At 37.9% G+C, this 22,380-nt stretch overlaps 1 protein-coding gene across 1 annotated transcript in view; it reads left to right on the forward strand.

The window, feature by feature from the left end:
• The window catches only part of LOC139460261 (uncharacterized), a 52,129-nt gene that overhangs the window by 7,449 nt on the left and 22,300 nt on the right, over window positions 1-22,380 (forward strand). Inside the window, exons 8-13 of the mRNA XM_071241767.1 lie at window positions 1,966-1,974; window positions 14,164-14,301; window positions 15,670-15,804; window positions 18,810-18,947; window positions 20,913-21,047; window positions 21,376-21,513. Coding sequence (XP_071097868.1) covers window positions 1,966-1,974; window positions 14,164-14,301; window positions 15,670-15,804; window positions 18,810-18,947; window positions 20,913-21,047; window positions 21,376-21,513 — 693 coding nt within the window. The remainder of the gene's footprint in view (window positions 1-1,965; window positions 1,975-14,163; window positions 14,302-15,669; window positions 15,805-18,809; window positions 18,948-20,912; window positions 21,048-21,375; window positions 21,514-22,380) is intronic.

Consider the following 22,380-nt stretch of genomic DNA (forward strand, 5'->3'; position numbering starts at 1 on the left):
TCTAAGTTATTGTTGAAATAAGTCATCAAATGATCACATGTCAACACATTGTTTAGTGCTTATTAAGTCAGCGCCGTCAACTTTGCTCTTACCCATTTGGCAATACTTTCCGAACCATGGTAATACACAAGATGAGTCGGATTCGTTGTACCAACATGCAGTACTTGGGAAATTTCGGCAACCTTTAGAGCAATGACATGATGCGCTTTTTGATTCTGTAACACAATACTACATTGTTTAACGCAATACGTAATACAATGATTGATAGATCAGGTATCTAATAAATAAATCTATAACTATAAATCTTCAACTGTTATTGCCACAGGTATTGTCAATTCGTCACATGCGTACGATGTGTGAAGCTCATTTTTTTATGCCTCTCCTCCATGGTATGACTTACAATATGATATTGCTAAAACCGGGGTAAAACCATAACAACCCACGCATATATCCATCCACAGACGCAACACAATACATTTGCAATTTAATAACAATGTTTAATGTTTAGACGAGATTGTCTATGTCTGTTCTATATAATGTAGTTTTAAATGTAGATCTCATTCTGAGCTTCTATCGTCGAAATAGTAATCTTTCATAAATGAGTTCCTAAATATTTCCAGTTTTCCTATAATCAGTATATTTGATCGGGATTTAATCGGTCGGACACTGACCACAGACAATATAGTTCCAACTGAATATTGTTTTGTAGAATTCTTTTTCTATAAACATATGTTATGACGGAGCAATACGATCCAATGAACGTTTGGAAACGAACTACAAGGGTATTTCTAGGTAATATGTCTGCACCGTCAACAGTTCGGAAGCGAAACGACATCGAGTTATCGTTCATTCTCAGTCCCATTTGAACCAATGATGACTTCATAAATGAACTGTGATCTATTATCCCAGTTATTTATCCGCAAATATCGCCGATACAAAAGGACGGCGCCATGTTGTAAACACTGAATGTTGTACGTACATGACCTAATATATTTGCATATTCATGCGTAAATGACCCAAAGTAACACCTGCCCATTATATGATGTTATATACTTTATGCAGAGTGTGTACAAGGATTCTATGGCCCCTCATGTACGAAATGTGGAAGATGTAAGAATTCTGATGCATGTGACATACACAATGGGACGTGTCTCGGTGGATGTGAATCTGGATATATGAAGCCCACATGTCTTCAAGGTAACTTCTACACTGATATTACTTAATTGATAATCACCGATGCCTCAGCTCCCATGTTTCTATAAATTAGATTACACTGTTGTGGGCATTCATTTAACCGTATAAACACTGTTATTGCTTATCATATTTACTGATCATGACTACAAGGGCAAGAAAATTCAGGAAGACAATAAGGAACCAGCTAGCTCACGTTTATATACAATATATCATCCCGAATACTATTTTTCGAGGACCAGAGAGCTACATACAAAGTAGACATTATTTTAAGGCCTTTGTATATCAAGCGAAAGGTTTTCTCAGAGTTAAGGTAGACTTGCTGTACGTGTTACCGCCTCCGATGTACCAGATGGGTCTATGTTAGAAATGTTTGTACATTTGAAACCAAGCTCTCGGTGGAAGCTATTCGATCCTGGCTCAAACAGTACTACATGTACCATGATTTCTGCTGTATTTATTTTTGATGCCCGAAATTTGACAGTTACCAAGTATATGTTTCATTTTGAATGCTGGTATTGTTAACAAAAGAACCAGTAGCTTTGGCTACAAAATAAACCTCTACTTACATTTATGCAACCATTGTTTTAGGCTTTTTCCGAAGATTTTCTTGTAAAGTGGGAGACACACTGGGAGAATCTATGGAAGTAAATATTGAAAATCCCTGAACATGTTTTTTTTAAGATGACTGTTATATCATATGAATACAGCATTCGAGATCTTCATGAAATTCAAAAGTCACTTAATCCTTCTCTCATTTTTTGAATAAAACAGGTCAATCCAGTTTGAAACATTTCGATGCACGAATAAGCTTAAAATCTGGGGGATTTGTACAAAATCTTATCGTATATAAGAATAGTGATACGCATTATCTTACCCGTATAACACCAATAGTAATATTTCCTCGTGTGTTGCTCGACGTGACTGTACCATTGTTTAAGAGCTCGATGTTAAACGTAGTCGCCTTACTGAACTTCTGTGTTTCCTTCTCATCATATTATCCAGCAAAATTAACTGAAGACCGAACACACAATTCACTTTGTATTTAGCAACAACAACTGAAGGAAACGATGATTATTGTACGTCAAAGTGACAAATCGAAAAGGCGTTCAGCACATTACAAATTATCAACAGCCAAAGGCAACCCAATATCTTAGAAAGCGTTCGATATATTCTAAATTGAATTCAGTTGCGGTTATTCCGCGCGTGCTTAAGCGCCTTACTTGCAGTGGTATGACTGAAGGGTGTTCAGTCAAATCATACAACATTGTAAAGCAAAATATGAATTGTAATGCTACAACAATATGTTATATTTGATTATCTGCTGTGGTTGCAATGATAAGTATATTTGGAGGACAGAACTTAAATTATCAAGAGATGAATGCATCTTCAACGTTCGCAAATGAAACAGCCAAACAACCGCACTATTCCACATCGTAAACATTTGGATAAAATGGAAAAAAGAAAGTTACATTTTGATGATAAACCTACAACGTGATCGGGTGGTAAGGCTCGCTGACTTGAGTGAAGCATGGCATCGTATCTCAAATGCGTAGATCGATGCTCATTATGTCAATCACTGGATTGTCTGATCCAGATTCGATTACTTACAGACGACCGTCATATAGCTAGAGTATTGCTGAGAGAAATATTTTATATATAACTATGCGAAAGAATCAAAAGTAAAAGGAAAAGTCAATACTCTTTGGTACCATAGTTTTTGTGACGTCTTCGTCCAAAACAATGTCACAATGCCACGTAAATATGCAACTTCTCTGTTAGTTATTGCCAGATGAGGTTCTTACCAGCTGAAAGTAGTTTTGGTAAAGTATGTTCTACTGAAGTGATTTTCTGTTTATATATAAATGTACAAGAAGTTCACGTCACTAAAACAGTAATTGGAACAATGGCTGGATGAATCCAAACTTGACTATTCGTCTCTTCAGCACTAATTTCTCTTGTAACAGTTGACAACACTGCTTTACTATTTTTGCAAACTGTGTGACTAAGAATCTGCTACCGGTGAGGACATGTTTACCCCTCTCGCGAACGCTTGGTGTCATCGCTGATTTTCTGTGATTCATGCATATAATGTTCAACGTTATTTGCCTTTTATGTCCAATGGAATACATGTATGTTTCGGCATTCATTGTTGTTTTTTTCAGTCATTGACATTGTATATTTTCAACATGAATTTTTGTGCAGCTCGTGTTCTGGAATGAAGGCTAAAGTCATTAGACCGGAAGTGTTTAGATGGGTGTCGGGCCGGGAGCGCCAAATGTGATATTTAGGAGGAAAACTCGTTTTAGCGTTCCCGGGACCAGTAAGGCTCAGACACGGTTCATTGACATGGTATTTGGCGCCCCCGGTACCAGGCAAATAAAACGAGAACAAAGGAGTACTTCTCATCAATTTCATTACCGGATTTATGCATTGAGGTTATTGACTGTTTAAAATGTATATATTCATATCAATGTTCAGTCCAGGTTAAGAAGTTCCGAAAAGTAAATGTTTAATTAAAGCATTTTAAGTTAAAATGTTTGAAATGTTTTTAAAAGTTGAAACCACACATCTTCTACCTTGTCGAGTGACACAAGAGACAGGACAGCGGCACGCCTCACGAACTTCTTCACCTCGGGATCTTCCTTGTAGGTGATAGCCAGCACTTCTTTTTGTTGGTTTGTTGGTTTGCTGCTTAACGCTGCACTCAGCAATATTCCAGCTTTATGACGGCGGTCTTTGTAAATAAACGAGTCCGGACCCAAACATCCAATGATTGAGATCATGAAAATCGATCCACACAAATTGGATACGATGACATGTATAAACCAAGTCAGTCAGCCTGACCACCCGATCCCGTTAGTCGCTCCTCACGACAAGCATAGTACACGTTTCCAGATACATTATGTGTAATGGACGAAACACCCTATGACGACTGTTTGATCTTTTAAAAAAACTCTTCGTCAGTAAACACATCCGCACTGTGAGTAGACTCACTAGCTGCAACTGTAAACACAGTCAATAACTCTGAATAACTCGTTCACATCATAAAGATTCTTTTTCGATATTCCTTGTTTATATCATAAAACGATATGCATTCACGGTTCACCGCACTCACGGCTAATTAATCGATTTGGCGGTCGCGGTACCAACAGCAGAATCCCTCAAATTATGAGTTCGGCTTTCTCGGGAGTATCTGCTATCCAAATTTGGCGTTGCCGGCCGGTAAACGATTAGAGTTACAGAACTTTCCCTTTCAAAGTCCGGAGGTGATGTAACTAAATCGCAAGTGCTTATGACTTGTTAAAACTTACATCCTGAGGTATAACACTCAAGTGTCCTGCATTGGTCCACATTTAGGATCAAAGATGAATATAGATACATATTGGTGAGGTCAGCTGTCATGTGATTTGGTAAAAAGTCAAAATGGTTCATGATACATGTTACTCATGGGCAAGTTTTGGGGCATTCGGGAAATGGTGGAGTGAAGCTGTTTCTGTTATGTAATGCTTACACTATTCTGGTTCACTAAGTATGTACAAAACTGCCAACAAGTTTATTCCCACAGGGGCAACGCGTGACGAAACCCGTGTGCACCCATTGGTATGTTTAGAACGTACCCTACTTGTTTACTAGTATTTTTGCGATTGAGTGGTGCAAACCACCAAGGTGACACAAATATGATCAAGCATGGCCAAAACTGTTGACGCGACATCGGACTGAGTTTGATTAAATACATTCAAATAACAATGTGTCGATATTACTAACAAAAGGCGACGATGTATTACACCGTATTTACAGTATAGTTTGAGGCAGACATTGGTACACACATGCCTTCTATCGATAGTAGTTCTTGTTGAATGTGTGTCCGATAAAAACAGTGTATGTAATTGAAATGCAGTGTAAGAATGAAAATATGGAAAATTTCCTAAGCCAGGTGATCAACCTTTGGCGACCTGTCGACGACATTGTATTCAAAAGGGCAGCGACAGACTGCCGAGAGAGGAGCCTGCTGCTCTTTTGGTTATTAACCTACGTATCGTTCAACTTTTCGTAGTTTATATTGTCTTTGTAATTTTGGAAACGAGTTCATGTCATTGTAGTTGTGATATAGATAGTAATAGATGACCATTGACAGCGCCTGTGTCATGTGACTCCACCTATTGACCTATCATGTACAAACCATTCGCATCCGTACATACATGTACATTGCATATTACGAGAAGTGTGCATGCATGACATGTAATGTTGTAGAAACTAATGGATTGATCACTGTTATCAAACAGACAACACTAAGTCACTGTGTTACCGATATGACACGCTGAGATGCCTACATTTCATACATAGAGATTATTATACGAGCATGTGTGTCATACGGAATTTTCTCAAGCGGGAGAGAGCGGGAGTGTAATATTTTCTTTATTGCCCATTATTTCTTTAATCCTTTTGAGCTCTCCTTTACAAAAAATGCACTGATCACCTATAGCTATGACGTCATTTTTAGTGTAACGTCATTCCAAACGTCACATTGTGATTTGAATGACGTCAACAATGCTGTACGGATGACGGGAACAATACACTGGTGAGCGAGAAGTGATATTTGCACAAGTGCACCAAAGATATTTTTGAACTCTGTTAGTTTTAACCCTGTGGGTAATAATCTATCATCAGACACAGTTATTCTACTTTGCTTCATCTAGAGCTCCATTAAATACTTAATAAGTGTAAATCACCTGTGTCGCCAAAACATGTACCTGTAAAATGATGGACTTCATGATTTGCACACGCGTAATCAACGAGTGCTTAAACCGTGTGCAAACGGTGGAACACGCGTGCAGCATGCTTTCTCAATGCAAAGTTGTAGAGTGCCTCGCATGGTAAGTGATAGCTACTCAAATATACAAATATTTTACATTGTGACTTAGAATATTAATTCTCAGAGTGCCAGAATGGGACATACGGTGAAGACTGCCTTCAAGTATGCGGTGCCTGCTTAACTGGTGTCACGTGTAATCATACAAGTGGAGTGTGTGAAATTGGTTGTCTACCTCATCATCAAGAACCGTACTGTAAAGGTAATGTTACAGTTGATGGGCATTCCATTTATATGTATAATTACACAAAATTCACTGAATTATATACATATTATGCGTACAATTGAGTGGGAGAGATAATTGAAAGATGCAATGAGACCACAGGCGTCTGTAAACGGGAATGTAAACCTACTTTCCAAGGACTGCACTGTAAAGGTAAGTGTCATCAATATCTTTTACATATTTCAACCATCCTCTGTTATGCAAAGTATTTAGTAATGGTAATGCTTGCATTTTCATAGCATAAAAAGAGCATGTTATGTGTACAAAACCAACCCAAATGTATTATTGCAGTATGTCATGACAGTTGGTTTGGCACTAATTGTACCAAGAAGTGCAAGTGCAACAATATCACTGAAGTATGTGACAAGGCGAACGGGAACTGTAGAAGCGGGTGTCTGGCTGGGAAAAGGGGATCTGGATGTCAGGACGGTAACTCATAATTCTTGTATTATCATTTAACAAAGTTACACATGTTTGATACATATCTGTGTTTATTATTGTTTAAATATATATTAAAAGTAAAAGTAGCAAGTCTTCTTGAGTTAAATTTTATAGTAATTCATGCCTCAATTCATTTTCCTATAAGTATGTTTCACAAATAACTAGGCTAAATGTAGGTTAGATTTATATTTTTTGTAATAAATCTGGATATGTGTTGTGTATCCAACAAGATCATAACATTTTGTTTCGCGAAGATTGCAGGGGCTGTTCCGAACATTGTCAGTGTAGAAACAAATCTGAAATCTGTGAGAAAACTACTACCTCTTGTAGGGAGAAAGATGACCACTTATTATCAACTGGGGTCAATTCCAAAAACAGTATATTGCTTTATGTAGTAGGGATAGCAGCAGCAGCAGCATTAGGACCAATACACGAATGGCGATATCATTGAAATTGCATTCTTACACATTGCAGTAACCATCATACAATATTCAAAGAATTTTTATTTCATACATGTAATGAGTCTATTGTAAACACATAATGGATATCGAAGAAAGCAAACAAGCATAAACCAAACACAACCCACTTGTCTACAATCGTGAAAAAAGGCAATACGATGTCCTCGATAAGCGGGCAGGAGTGCCACAGACTGTTTGAGTAATCAAAAATACAGACCACTTGTTATCAGCTTAGTTCAATTAAAAAAACGTATATTGCTTTATGCGGTAGCAGTAGCAGCAGCAGCATATCATTGTAATTGGATTCTTACACATTGTGGTCATCATACAATATTCAAAGTATTTTTATTTCATACATGTAATTACTATATTGCAAACATATTTTACACGTTTTATTAACTCTCGTCATTATGCTAAATGACAATCCTTACAGATTGTGGTTCAGGCCAATATGGCTTCAATTGTTCCTTCACCTGTGGTCACTGTAGTGATGTGGCAAGCTGTAGGAAAGATGATGGTAACTGCACACGTGGATGTGAAGTTGGATACAGTCCACCCTTGTGTAAAGGTGAGTAATATTACGGAACGTAATTCTCGCATACTGTGTTTGTTTTAATTGCCATTTTGAGTCGCAGCTAATTTAAGAAAAAAACGACTCGTGGTCGTTTTTTATTGTACTATAAAATACTGCAGGGAGAATAAACCATGAGGATCGCAACGACCACGAGTCGTTTATTTCTCAAATGTGATATCAACATTAAGTACAGCCTCCAATGAACGTTTGGAAACGAACTACAAGGGTACTTCTGGCTAATATGTCTGCACCGTCAACAGTTCGGAAGCGAAACGACATCCAGTTATCATTTATACTCAGTCCCATCCGAACCAAGAATAACTTTATAATTGAACTGTGATCTATTATCCCAGATATTTGTCAGAAACTGTCGTCGATAGACAAGGACGGCGACATGTTGTAAACACTGAATGTTGTACGAAAATGACCTATTATATTTGCATATTCATGCGTAAATGACCCAAAGTAATACCGATATTACGTACTGGCTTTACCCGTCCGAGACACCTGCCCATTATATGATGTTATGTATTTTATGCAGAGTGTGTACAAGGATTCTATGGCCCCTCATGTACGAAATGTGGAAGGTGTAAGAATTCTGATGCATGTGACATACACAATGGGACGTGTCTCGGTGGATGTGAATCTGGATATCTGAAGCCCACGTGTCTTCAAGGTAACTTCTCCACTGATATTAATTAATTGATAATCACTGATGCCCCAGCTCCCTTGTTACTATTAGTTGTATTACACTGTTTGGGGCATTTATTTAACCGTGTAAACAGTGTTATATCTTTGTCATATTTACTGAGTACAAGCGCAAGGAATTTCGGGAAGACATTAAGGAACCAGCTAGCTCCCGTTTATGTACAACAAGAATGCCATCCCGAGTACTATTGTTCGAGGAACAAGGAGCTACATACAACCTAGACATTATTTTTAGGCCTTTGGCAAGTAAATGGTTTCTCAGAGTTAAAGTAGACTTTTTGTTCGTGTTACCTTCTCCAATGTACCTGAAGGATCTATATTATTAAGGTCTAATGCTTTTGGTTTGTATATTTGAAACCAAGCTCGAAAAGGAAGCTATGGGATCCCGTCTTAAACAGTACCACCGTGAGTTCTGATGCCCTAAATATGGCAACTACCAATATATGTTTTATTTTGATTGCTGGTAAAAGAAACTAGTAGCTGTTTGGTACTAAATAAACCTCTACTTACATTTACACAATTCTTGTTTTAGGATTTTTCAAAAGCTTTTCTTTTATGGTGAATCTTTACATGTAAACATTGAAAATCCCTGAACATGTTATTTAAGATGAAAAAGCAGTGAAAGGCAACTTATACAAGATATCGATGAAATTCGAAATTCTCTTAATCCTTCACTCAATTTTTCAATAATTATTTTTCAATCCAGTTTAAACGTCTCAATGCACGAATCAGCTTGACATTTGGGGGATTTGTTCAAAGTGTTATCTGATATAAGAACAGTGATACTTACTTTTTGGATCATCTCAACTTATCACACTAATAGTAATATTCCATCGTGTCTGTGCCATTGTTTCTGAGCTCGATGTTAAACGTAGTCACTTTACTGAACTTCAGTGTTTCCTAAGGCATCACATTATCCAGCAAAGTTAACTGACGATAGAACACACAATACACTTTGTATTGAGCAACAACAACTGAAGGAAACGATGATGAAAAAGTTTAAACTCTTTTGTCTACATTCAATCCTGACCATCACAAAATCACTGGTTCAATGCTACCCCTTTATTGTAGGTCAAAGTAAACAAGAAAGATGACATATTCCCCCGGCAGCTGTCTGTAAAGTAACCACAAGTAAATGTGCAATTCTGTATGTAATGCGTCAAGAGTAGAATGTTCTTTAAGAAGCATGCATTGTTTACCAACAAAAGATCCACCATGGTCGCATCCTTATGAGATGGAAAGTAAAACATGTGTGTTTCTGTGCTTTTGAGAATCCCGGTTTGCCCCGATTATGTTTCTAGGTTTGTCAGCACCATACCCGTGGTCGTGGATTTCTGAGACCTGCATCACTTCGGGCTTTCCTCCCACATAAAGCCCACTGGAATACTGTTAACAACTCACTCACTCACTCACTCCTAATATTCTTCACACAAAAACGTCGAGACAAAAAGGATGACATGATTTAGTGTCAAAAATATATTTTGACTACTGGACACTGTCCTGGAACATACACACAAGTCACTTTCACCCGCTACATTTATTCAGTACTGATTCCAAAGCGGACTCATCCTTGTGTCGTCACAAGCACTACTCATGCCTCCCTTGTTCCTTAGATTATCCACATTATCCATACAGTGTTCCCTACCACACTTTTCTGTCACAAAAATCACCCGAATCATTCCTCACCACTCGGTACCTTGTAGATTACACAATGGGACGAGTGTGCCAAATGACATCAGGGTCACTCGTTATTTTCTGTAGACTATAGTCACGAGACAACATTCCTACCCGTAACCTTCGTTAGTGTCCGTCACCTGTCCGACCCTTTTCGTTCAGTTCCGTAACGGCGTAGGCAGGACTAGGTAAATTTGTCTAGGTCAGTCGCTTAGCTGTCGGGCTGGCAATCCGAAGGTAGCGAGTTTGCGTCCGACGGATTCTCTGGTTGCTTGTCTTTGAGACCTACGGCAGATATTGCCCTCAAGAGAAGTTGTGGTAGTGTAATCTAAAGGTGCTACAAATTATCTACAGCAAAAGGCAACCAAGTATCTTACAAAGCGTTTGAAATATTCTCAATTTAATTCAGTTGCGGTTACTCCACGGGTGCTTAAGCGTCTTACTTGCGTTTGTATAACTGAAGGATGTTCAGTCCAATTATATAACATAAGTTGTAAATCAAAATAAATCAAAGTAAATTAGAATATTTATTATATATTTGAATATTTGCAGTGGTTGCAATGAAAAGTATATTCGGGAGACAAAATTTAAAGAGAAGAATGCATCGTCAACATTTGCAAATGAAACAGCCACATAACCGCACTATTCCACAGCATAAACTTTTGGATAATGTGGAAAAGACAATGTTCATTTTTCAAATAATGCAAGTTTCATTTTGATGATAAACCTACAGCGGGGTCGGGTGGTAAAGCTCGATGACTTGATTAATGCAATTGCATAGATCGATGCTCATGATGTCAATCACTGGATTGTCTGGTCCAGATTCGATTACTTACAGGCGACCGTCAAATAGCTAGAATATTGCTGAGTGTTGCGTTTAACAACAAACAAAACATTTCTTCAAAAAAATATTTTTTTGTAAATAAATATGTGCAAGAATTAAATGTAAAGGAATGTCAGTATTCAATGGTTCCAAAACCTCCGTCCAAAGCAATGTCATAATGTCACGAAGGCTTCTCTGTTCGTTATTGCCTGATGATGTTCTTACCAGTTAAAATGTTTGAAATGTTTAAAATGTTGAAACCACACATCTGCTACCTCGTCGAGTGGCACAAGGGACAAGGCAGCGGCACGCCTAACTAACTTCTTCACCTCAGAGTCTTCACTTCTTTTTTGGTTTGTTTGTTTGTTGTTTAACGCCACACTCAGCAATATTCCAGCTATATGAAGGCGGTCTTTGTAAATAAACGAGTCGGGACCAGAAAATCCAGTGATTGACATCATGAAGATCGATCCACACAAATGGGATACGATGACAGGTATCCACCAAGTCAGTCAGCCTGACCACCCGATCCCGTTAGTCGCCCCTCACGACAAGCTTAGCACAAGTGTCCAGATACACTGTGTGTAATGGACGAAACACCCTATGACGACTGTTTGATCTTTAAAAGAACCGCTTCATCAGTAAGCACATCCGCATTGAGAGTAGACTCACTAGTTGCAACTGTTAACGCAGTCAATAACTCTGAATAACTCGTTTACATCATAAAGCTTCTATTTCGATATTCCTCGTTTATATCATAAAAAGATATGCATTCACGGTTCACCGCACTCACGGCTAATCAATCAAATTGCCGCTCGCGGTACCAATCCTTTGAATTATGAGTTCGGCTTTCTCGGGACTACCTGATATTTAAATTTGGCGTTCCCGGCCGAAAACCGCTTAGAGGTACAGGACTTTCTGTTTCAAAGTCCGGAGGTGATATAACTAAATCGCAAGTGTTTATGACTTGTTAAAAGTTACATCCTGAGGTATAACACTAAAGTCTCCTGCATTGGGCAACATTTGGGATTAAAGACGAATTTTGATACATAAAGGTGAGGTCAGCTGTCATGTGATTTGGCAAAGTCAAACTGGTTCATGATACATGTTACTCATGGGCAAGTTTTGGGGCATTCGGGAAATGGTGGAGTGAAGCTGCTTCTGTTATGTAATGCTAACACTTTTCTGGTCCACTAAGTATGTACAAAACTGCCTACAAGTTCATTCCCACTGGGGCAACGTGTGACGCAACCCGTGAGCAGCCATTGGTGTGTTTAGAACGTGCCATACTTGTTTACTAGTATTTTGTTTATTGAGTGGTGCGCATCACCTGTGTTATACAAACATGATAAAGCATGGCTAAAACTGTAGACGCAACATCGGACTGAGTTTGATTAAATACATTCAAGTAACAATGTGTCGATATTAATAACAAAAGGTGACGATGCATTACACCGTATTTGCAGTATAGTTTGAAGCAGACATTGGTACACACATGCCTTCTATCGATTGCAGTTCTTGTTGAATTTGTGTCCGATAAAATCAGTGTACCCAATTGAAATGTGTAAGAATGAAATTATGGACAATTTCCTAAGCCAGGTGATCAACCTTTGGTGACCTGTCGATGACATTGTACTCAAAAGGGCAGCGACAAACTGTCGAGAGAGGAGCCTGGTGCTCTTTTGGATATTAAGCAACGTATCGTTTAACTTTTCATGGTTAATATTGTCTTTGACAGCGCCTGCGTCATGTGTCTCCACCTATTGACCTTTTATATACAAACCATTCGCATCCGCACATACATGTACAATGCATATTGCGAGAAGTGTGCATGCATGACATGTTATGTTGTAGAAACTAATTGATTGATCACTGTTATCAAACTCGGTGGCGAGGCAGACAACACTAAGTCACTGTGTTACCGATGTGACACGCTAAGATGCCTACATTTCGTAAACAGAGATTATTATACGAGCATGTGTGTCATACTGGCTTTTCTCAAGCGAGAGAGGGTAATGTATAAATTTTTATACGAGTTACGTAAAATCAGGATGACAAACATGTGAGTGTAATATTTTCTTTATTATTCATTATTTCTTTATTCTTTTGAGCTCTCCTTTACAAAAATTGCACTGATCACCTGTAGCTATGACGTCATTTCTAGTGTAACGTCATTCCAAACGTCACATTGTTATTTGAATGACGTCAACAATGCTTTACGGATGATGGAAACAATACACTGGTGAGCGAGAAGTGATATTTTCACTAGTGCACACACGATATTTATGAACTCGGTTAGTTTTAACCCTCTGGGTAATAATCAATCATCAGACACAGTTTATTCTACTTTGCTTCCTCTAGAGCTCCATTAAATACTTGATAATTGTAAATCACCTGTGTCGCCAGAAGATTTACCTGTAAAATGATGGACTTCACGATTTGTGCACACGTGTTCAACGAGTGCTCAAACCGTGTGATCGTCACGATATGGTTGAAATACTGCCGTTGTGACGTTAAATATTAACTCACTCAAACCGTGTGAAAACGGTGGAACATTCGTTTCACAAGCGTGCACCATGCTTTCTCAATGCGTCTAAGTTTCAGAGGGGAATAAGGTAGTACTGCTTCAACTAACACAATCTCATATATAGATATACACGGCTGCCTCGTATAGTAAGTGATAGCTACTCAAATATACAAATATTTTACACAGTGACTTAGAATATTAATTCTCAGAGTGCCAGAATGGGACTTTCGGTGAAGACTGCCTTCAAGTTTGCGGTGCCTGCTCAACTGGTGTCACGTGTAATCATACAAGTGGAGTGTGTGAAACTGGTTGTCTACCTCATCATCAAGAACCGTACTGTAAAGGTAATGTTACAGTTGATGGGCATTCCATTTATATGTACAATTACACAGAATTCACTGAATTATATACAAATTATGCGTACAGTTGTGTGGGAAAGATAATTAAAAGATGCAATGAGACCACAGGCGTCTGTAAACGGGAATGTACACCTACTTTCCAAGGACTACACTGTAAAGGTAAGTTCAGACGTGGCAAGTGTCATCAATATCTTTTTCATATTCCCACCATCTTCTGTTATCTAGAGTATTTAGTAATGGTAATGCTTGCATTTTCATAGGATAAAACGATCATGTTATATGTACAAAACCAACCCAAATGTATTATTGCAGTATGTCATGACAGTTGGTTTGGAACTAATTGTACCAAGAAGTGCAAGTGCAACAATATCACTGAAGTATGTGACAAGGCGAACGGGAACTGTAGAAGCGGGTGCCTGGCTGGGAAAAGGGGATCTGGATGTCAGGACGGTAAGTCATAATTCATGTATTTTTATTTTACAAAGTTACACATGTTTGATACATATCTGTGTTTATCATATAATGGGTAGGTTTCTCGGCAGGATAAAGCCAACGGATAAAAACGATATCCGGTGGGGTCATATGCGGATAGAGATGCAAATATCAAAGGTCAAGTAGGGAATACTTTCACTGTTTATAAACAAACATGGCGTCGCACTCGTCATTCGGCAATCGAGTCAGAATTAACCATCGGGAATCTGTATAATCTACACAGATAATTGCTATCATTATCAAAAGAACATTCTAATATACTGAAAATCTGTGTCTAACTGTGACGCAGCTAAGGCATTTTATAAGTTTTGGCAACTTTTGAGATATAAATTTCGAAACAATTTGGCGAGGGCATGAGGCCTAGCTAAGCGGGATCAGTAGCCATATCTGTGCTTGTAGACCTCTGCGGATTTGACGGAAATATGTTTGAATTGTTACCTTGTTTCGTTTTGTCGCTGTGTGTACATCTGAGTACACTTGTTATTGTTATGACAGGACAGTGCGACTGTCAACAACGTCTGACCGTGGCCGTGACGTCTCATAGACTAGGGTTAGAGTAGCTTCCCTTTGACAAAGGGCAGTTACTCTAGCGGACAGACCGATGGATTGCCGCGAGATGCAAGTAAAAACAATTGTTGTATTAGGAATAAACACTATGTATTTAGCTCGCCAAGGCTCGCTAATACAATGTTTATTCCTAATGCAGGACATTGACAATTCCCAAAACACACTCGTGTGATAACCTCTATTTATTATTGTTTAAATATATATTAAAAGTAAAAGTAGCAAGTCTTCTTGAGTTATATTTTATTGTTATTCAAGCCTCAATTCATTTTTGTAGAAGAATGGTTGACAAATAACTAGGCTAAATGTAAATTAGATTTATATTTATTGTAATAAATATGGATGTGTGTTGTGTATCCAACAAGATCATAAAATTTTGTTTCGCTAAGATTGCAGGGGCTGTTCCGAACATTGTCAGTGTTGAAACAAATCTGAAATCTGTGCGAAACCCACTACTTCTTGTAGGGAGAAGGATGACCACTTATTATCAACTGGGGTCAATTCCAAGAACATTATATTGCTTTATGCAGTAGGGATAGCAGCAGCAACAGCAGCAGCAGCAATAAGACCGATACACGAATGGCGATATCATTGTAATTGCATTCTTACACATTGCAATAACCATCACACAATATTCAAAGTATTTTTATTTCCTACATTATTCATTGAATCTATTGTGAACACATAATGGATATCGTAGAAATCAAACAAACAAACCAAGACATTTTACAAAATGGTAATACAAAATGGAAATCATTACAGATTGTGCTTCAGGCCAATATGGCTTCAATTGTTCCTTCGCCTGTGGTCACTGTAATGATGTCGCAAGCTGTAGGAAAGATGATGGTAACTGCACTAGTGGATGTGAAGATGGATACAGTCCACCCTTTTGTAAAGGTGAGTAATATTACGGAACGTAATTTTCACATACTGTGTTTGTTTTAATTGTCATTTTGAGTCGCAGCTAATTAAAGAAATAAACGACTCGTGGTGATCGTTGTTTATCGTACAATAAAACACTGTAGGGAGAATAAGCTACTCGGGGCTGCGCCCCTCATGGTTTATTCTCCCTACTTATAGAATTACCCACGAGGTACGAGTAATTACGGAAAATATGTTACGAGTGAAAAAAATGATTCAAGTTCCAAGCTTTAGCTTTATTACCCATAATCATATAAAAGATGTTTCGGGGGCGGGGGACTGTCGCGATCAAGAATTAGCTGTTTTGTATCAATCCGCGTATTAAAAAAAACACTCCACTTAATCCAATCGCATCACTCACTTAACGTGTTGTATCACGTAAAGACTATAAAGATCAGATTATTGCAGTTATATTTCTGTCTGAATTACACTGCATACACTATCTAGCATTGATAGACATGGTAAGTTTCCGAAAAGGTTCAACAGGTTTTTTTAATCAAGGCTTAAAATTGTTTTGAGAAGATCTCGTCTCTGACAGACAACTGTCGTGCATCGGCAGAGACATGCATTTCACACTGAAAAGAGGAAACACGGAAAACCTGTCAATATTTTTCATGTCACATTTAAAAAAATGCCAAAACCTATAACAAATACATAGACGGCATGGTTCAGAAGTCTTGTTTGTTGGAGAAAAGTTACTAAAAGTAGGTAAATTTTGAAAAGTACGATTGCTGTCACAGTGTCGGAATGAATAACCCGACATGGCCCAGATATGAGATAGCCGAAACCAGGAATGTCAAGAGAACCGGCGTTACAGTTTAATCCAGACAACAAGTTTAATGAACTTGTGATTTGAGACAAGTGTGACTGATGGGAAACATGTGCATGTGGGATTTTAGAAGGACTTGTCAAACACGCTTGTTGAGTGGACACAGCCTAGTAGGCCTAGATGACGGGGGTTTGTTGATATTTTAAAATGTGATTCACAGGCTACATGATCGAATATATGCTGTTCATAGACTAACACAGTATCTGGAGACTTAGTGCCAAGCTTTCCGCATTCACGGAGGTCATTTTATTCAATATCGGACACAGGATCAGCTCACTGAGGTAAGTTTTCTTTTCTTTGTATATTTAAAAGAAATTGTTTTGATTTCTAAACCCCTCCGAGTTCATCAAAGTGCATCGATTTAGCGAGCAGATGTTGGTAATCATGTCGCTCAGGCAACGGTCTATGTTACCCTTGATCCCCTTCAAAGGAGACAGTTCGAATTCTGAACCGTCTGATTTGCATGCCGAAATGATAAATTTGCATAGAATAATGCTTAGTTCCACCTTTCTTGTGTCATTTAACCCTCATGGTGCCTGTCATGGACGTCAGTCAGCCTACATACCGCTCAGTGTTGCACTCTGCTGACGTCGAATTTTACGTTACCAAACCGTATACAATTGTATAAAAAAGTGTCACAACGTTCTTTTTTATTCACTCAACGTAACACAATTCTACGAAATATTGGAGGTTTATATTGTCCTTCGGAAAGTCTAAAAGTTGTTGCAATATGAGTTTGTTTTTATTCCGATGCCATCGTTGAAAGTGTGAGTTGTCTTATTTTTCGTGTTTTTCTTAACTGTATAAATTTGTGAACAAAGTTTATGTCAACTTGTCAAGTTTAGTCTTTTTCATTGTGTTGTCATTTCCATTGGCAGTTATCGATGTCATCATCGTTCACAAAGGCAAACTTGTCTGTATAGTACTGCTAAGTCCGGTTTTTTGATTAGGGTGGTCGAAAAAATCATCAAACAGCAAATCTCTAACACCGATGCAAACCCGGACTTGGTGGTGTTGATCTTGGCGCACAAGAAGCAGTTTCTGGCAACATCGCAATCTGAATCTTGGAACTTCAGTCTGTACTTATACAGTTTTGACAACAAAGACATTAAAGGTGTTCAGAGGTTGAATTATACGAATAACCCATCGGGTCAGTCAGATCTCCGTCCGCTTTAATGAGGTCTTTTACTTTGACAGGTGTCCAATGGTCAAATGGTTTACAAACAACGCAGACGTAGTTTTGTTCTTTTTCCCTAAAATGAAAATAATGTGAAATAGATATAAAAATAAAAATGTGAAATCATGTTGTTGATATGAAACTATGTTTCTTGTCTTAAAAATATCGAATCAATGAGATTGTAGCACGTAAACGTGTGAAAGAATGGGGTCGATTTGTGATTGAATGGCATGAGAAAAAAATTCCCGTTGTCGAATGAAAATTGATCTTTGTTCAACTGGCCAATCAGCTTTACACTGAATATTTTCGCCCATATTTAAACCATCTGATTTGCATGCCAAAAGGATAAATTTGCAAAGAATAATGCTTACTTCCACCTTTCCTGTGTCATTTAACCCTCATGGTGCCGCCATGGACATCAGTCAGCCTGCATACCGCTCAGTGCCGCACTGTGCTGACGTCGAATGTTACGTTACTAAAACGTATACATTGTATATACAGTGTTTTATTGTACGATAAACAACGACCACGAGTCGATCTGAATGTCTCTCCATGTTTTGGATCTGATCGTTCGGCCATTGTGTTTATCTGCGTTGTCCTGCTACATCTATGGGGAACAACTCACCAGACACTCCCCTCTAAGATGCAACTACGTCAAACAAGCGACATCATCAAGTTGCGAGTGCATGTGCTTATCTCAAGAAATGACGTCATGATAGAATAATGTTTCATCGTGAAATAAACCACGCTTCGTTCCTCATTGTTCTTTTCGATTTATCGCCTAGCTATCATATTATCATATTGTATTCAATCCAAATGTAGTAAGTCTTCTTGCATTATGTTTTATTATGATTCATGTCTGAATTCATTTTCTCTATGTATGGTACAAAAACTACAAGACAAAGGATATTTACAAGATTTATTTTCTTGCAATGCATATGATAGGATGTAGTCATGAAACTTTCTTTCACAAAGATTGCGAGAATGGGCGATTTGGCGGCAACTGTACCGAACATTGCCACTGTAGAAACAAATCTGAAATCTGTGAGAAAACTTCCGGCTCTTGTGGAAGTGGATGTATTGAAGGAAAGCAGGGAGAAGGATGCCAGGAAGGTATGTCAACACGATTCTACCTTTTATCTACAATTGTGGAAAACAGGCAATACCATGGCCTCGAAACCGGATCACAGTGCCACAGGCTATTTCAATAATCATTCAAAATACAGACCACTTGTTATCAGCTTAGTTCAATTCTAAAAACGTATATTGTTTTATATAGTAGTAGTAGTAGTAGTAGTAGTAGTAGTAGTAGCAGCAGTAGTAGAAGTAGCAGTAGATGAAACAGGGGTATGACCAATACACGAATGGCGTTATCATTGTAATAACATTCTTTACACATTTCAGTCACCATCACACAATATTTAAAGTATATTTAGTTCATACATACATTTAATCTACCGTAAACATATAATGGATATCGTAGAAACCAAACAGACATTAACCAAACACATTACATATGTGTCCAAGACATTTTATTAACTTTCTTCATAATACTAAATGGCAATCAATACAGATAGTGCTTCAGGCCAATATGGCTTCAATTGTTTGTTAACCTGTGGTCATTGTAGTGATGTCGCAAGCTGTAGATAAGATGATGGTAACTGCACATGTACACGTGGATGTAAAGTTGGATAAAGTCCATCCTTGTGTAAAGGTGAATAATATTACGGAAATTTAAATCTCATTAATTATTTTTGTTTTAATTGACATTTTGAGTCCCAGCTTATTATCGTTGTATTAAAACTCTCGGGCAACTACAACAGCAGGCTCTCAATCTGTACATGTACCCTACTGTCAATTAAATCCACCAGTATCGGCAATTTAATAGTGTGAGCGATGAAGGTAATGGAAAGATTGGGTCAGAAAGGAGGGGTATCTTGTGTTCTGAGGGGATATGCTGCCGGAATATAACCAAGAAATGTTTGAAAAACAGCAGCGACTGACTGCCGAGAGCCGAATAATGACCTGGTGCTCTTTGGGATATGAACCTACGTATCTTTTAACATTTCGTTGTTAATATTGTCTTTGTTATTTTGGAAACGAGTTCATGTCATTGTAGTTGTGATATAGATAGTAATAGATGATCATTGGCAACGTCTGTGACTCCTACTATTGACCTGTCATATACAAACCATTCGCATCCGTGCATACATGTACATTGCATATTGCGAGAAGTGTGCATGCATGACATGTTATGTTGTAGAAACTAATTGATTGATCACTGTTATCAAACTCGGTGGCGAGGCAGACAAAACTAAGACAATGTGTTACCGATGTGACACGCTAAGATGCCTACATTTCGTAAATAGAGATTCTTATACTGGCATGTGTGTCATACTGACTTTTCTAAAGCGAGAGAGAGGGTAATACATACATTCTTACACGAGTTACGTAAATTCAGGATGACAGTCATATGAGTTTAATGTTTTCTTTATTATCCATTACTTCTTAATCCTTTTGAGCTCTCCTTTACAAAAAATGCACTCATCACCTTTAGCTATGACTTCATTTCTAGTGTAACGTCATTCCCAACTTACGTCACATTGTGATTTAAATGACATGACCAATGCTGTACGGATGACGGGAACAATACACTGGTGAGCGAGAAGTGATATTTGCACTAATGCACACACGATATTTATGAACTCGGTTAGTTTTAACCCTCTGGGTAATAATCAATCATCAGACACAGTTTATTCTACTTTGCTTCCTCTAGAGCTCCATTAAATACTTGATAAGTGTAAATCACCTGTGCCACCAGAACATGTACCTGTAAAATGATGGACTTCACTATTTGCACACACGTAATCAACGAGTGCTCAAACCGTGTGAAAATGGTGGAACACTCGTTTCACAAGCGTGCACCATGCTTTCTCAATGCAAAGTTTTAGAGGGGAATAAGGTAGTACTGGTTTAACTAACACATTCTCGTGATATACACGGCTGCCTCGCATAGTAAGTGACAGCTACTCAAATATACAAATATTTTACATAGTGACTTAGAACATTAATTCTCAGAGTGCCAGCATGGGACATACGGTGAAGACTGCCTTCAAGTTTGCGGTGCCTGCTCAACTGGTGTCACGTGTAATCATACAAGTGGAGTATGTGAAACTGGTTGTCTACCTCATCATCAAGAACCGTACTGTAAAGGTAATGTTACAGTTGATGGGCATTCCATTTATATGTATAATTACACATAATTCACTGAATTATATACAAATTATGCGTACAGTTGTGTGGGAAAGATAATTAAAAGATGCAACGAGACCACAGGCGTCTGTAAAGGGGAATGTACACCTACTTTCCAAGGACTGCACTGTAAAGGTAAGTTCAGACGTGGCAAGTGTCATCAATATCTTTTTCATATTCCCACCATCTTCTGTTATGCAAAGTATTTATTAATGGTAATGCTTGCATTTTCATAGGATAAAAATAGCATGTTATATGTACAAAAACCAACCCAAATGTATTATTGCAGTATGTCATGACAGTTGGTTTGGAACTAATTGTACCAAGAAGTGCAAGTGCAACAATATCACTGAAGTATGTGACAAGGTGAACGGGAACTGTAGAAGCGGGTGTCTGGCTGGGAAAAGGGGATCTGGATGTCAGGACGGTAACTCATTATTCTTGTATTATTATTTTACAAAGTTACTCATGTTTGATACATATCTGTGTTTATTATTGTTTAAATATATATTAAAAGTAAAAGTAGCAAGTCTTCTTGAGTTATATTTTATTGTTATTCATGCCTAAATTTATTTTTGTAGAAGTATGGTTGACAAATAACTAGGCTAAATGTAAATTAGATTTATATTTATTGTAATAAATATGGATGTGTGTTGTGTATCCAACAAGATCATAAAACTTTGTTTCGCGAAGATTGCAGTGGCTGTTCTGAACATTGTCAGTGTCGAAACAAATCTGAAATCTGTGAGAAAACTACTACTTCTTGTAGGGAGAAGGATGACCACTTTTTATCAACTGGGGTCAATTCCAAAAACAGTATATTGCTTTATGTAGTAGGGATAGCAGCAGCAGCAGCAGCAGCAGCAATAGGACCAATACACGAATGGCGATATCATTGTAATTGCATTCTTACACATTGCAGTAACCATCATACAATATTCAAAGTATTTTTATTTCATAAATGTAATGAATCTATTGTAAACACATAATGGATATCGTAGATACCAAACAAGCATAATCCAAACACAACCCCCTTATCTACAATTGTGAAAAAAAGTCAATACGATGTCCTCGATAAGCGGGCAGGAGTGCCACAGACTGTTTCAGTAATCATTCAAAATACAGACCACTTGTTATCAGCTTAGTTCAATTAAAAAAAACGAATATTGCTTTATGTGGTAGCAGTAGCAGCAGCGGCATGCCATTGTACATGTAATGTTATTCTGACACATTGCAGTAACCATCATACAATATTCAAAGCATTTTTATTTCATACACGTAATGACTCTATTGT

Source organism: Haliotis cracherodii, unplaced genomic scaffold (assembly GCF_022045235.1).
Source record: "Haliotis cracherodii isolate W230 unplaced genomic scaffold, xgHalCrac1.p SCAF_14, whole genome shotgun sequence".
Classification (NCBI taxonomy): Eukaryota; Metazoa; Mollusca; class Gastropoda; order Lepetellida; family Haliotidae; genus Haliotis; species Haliotis cracherodii.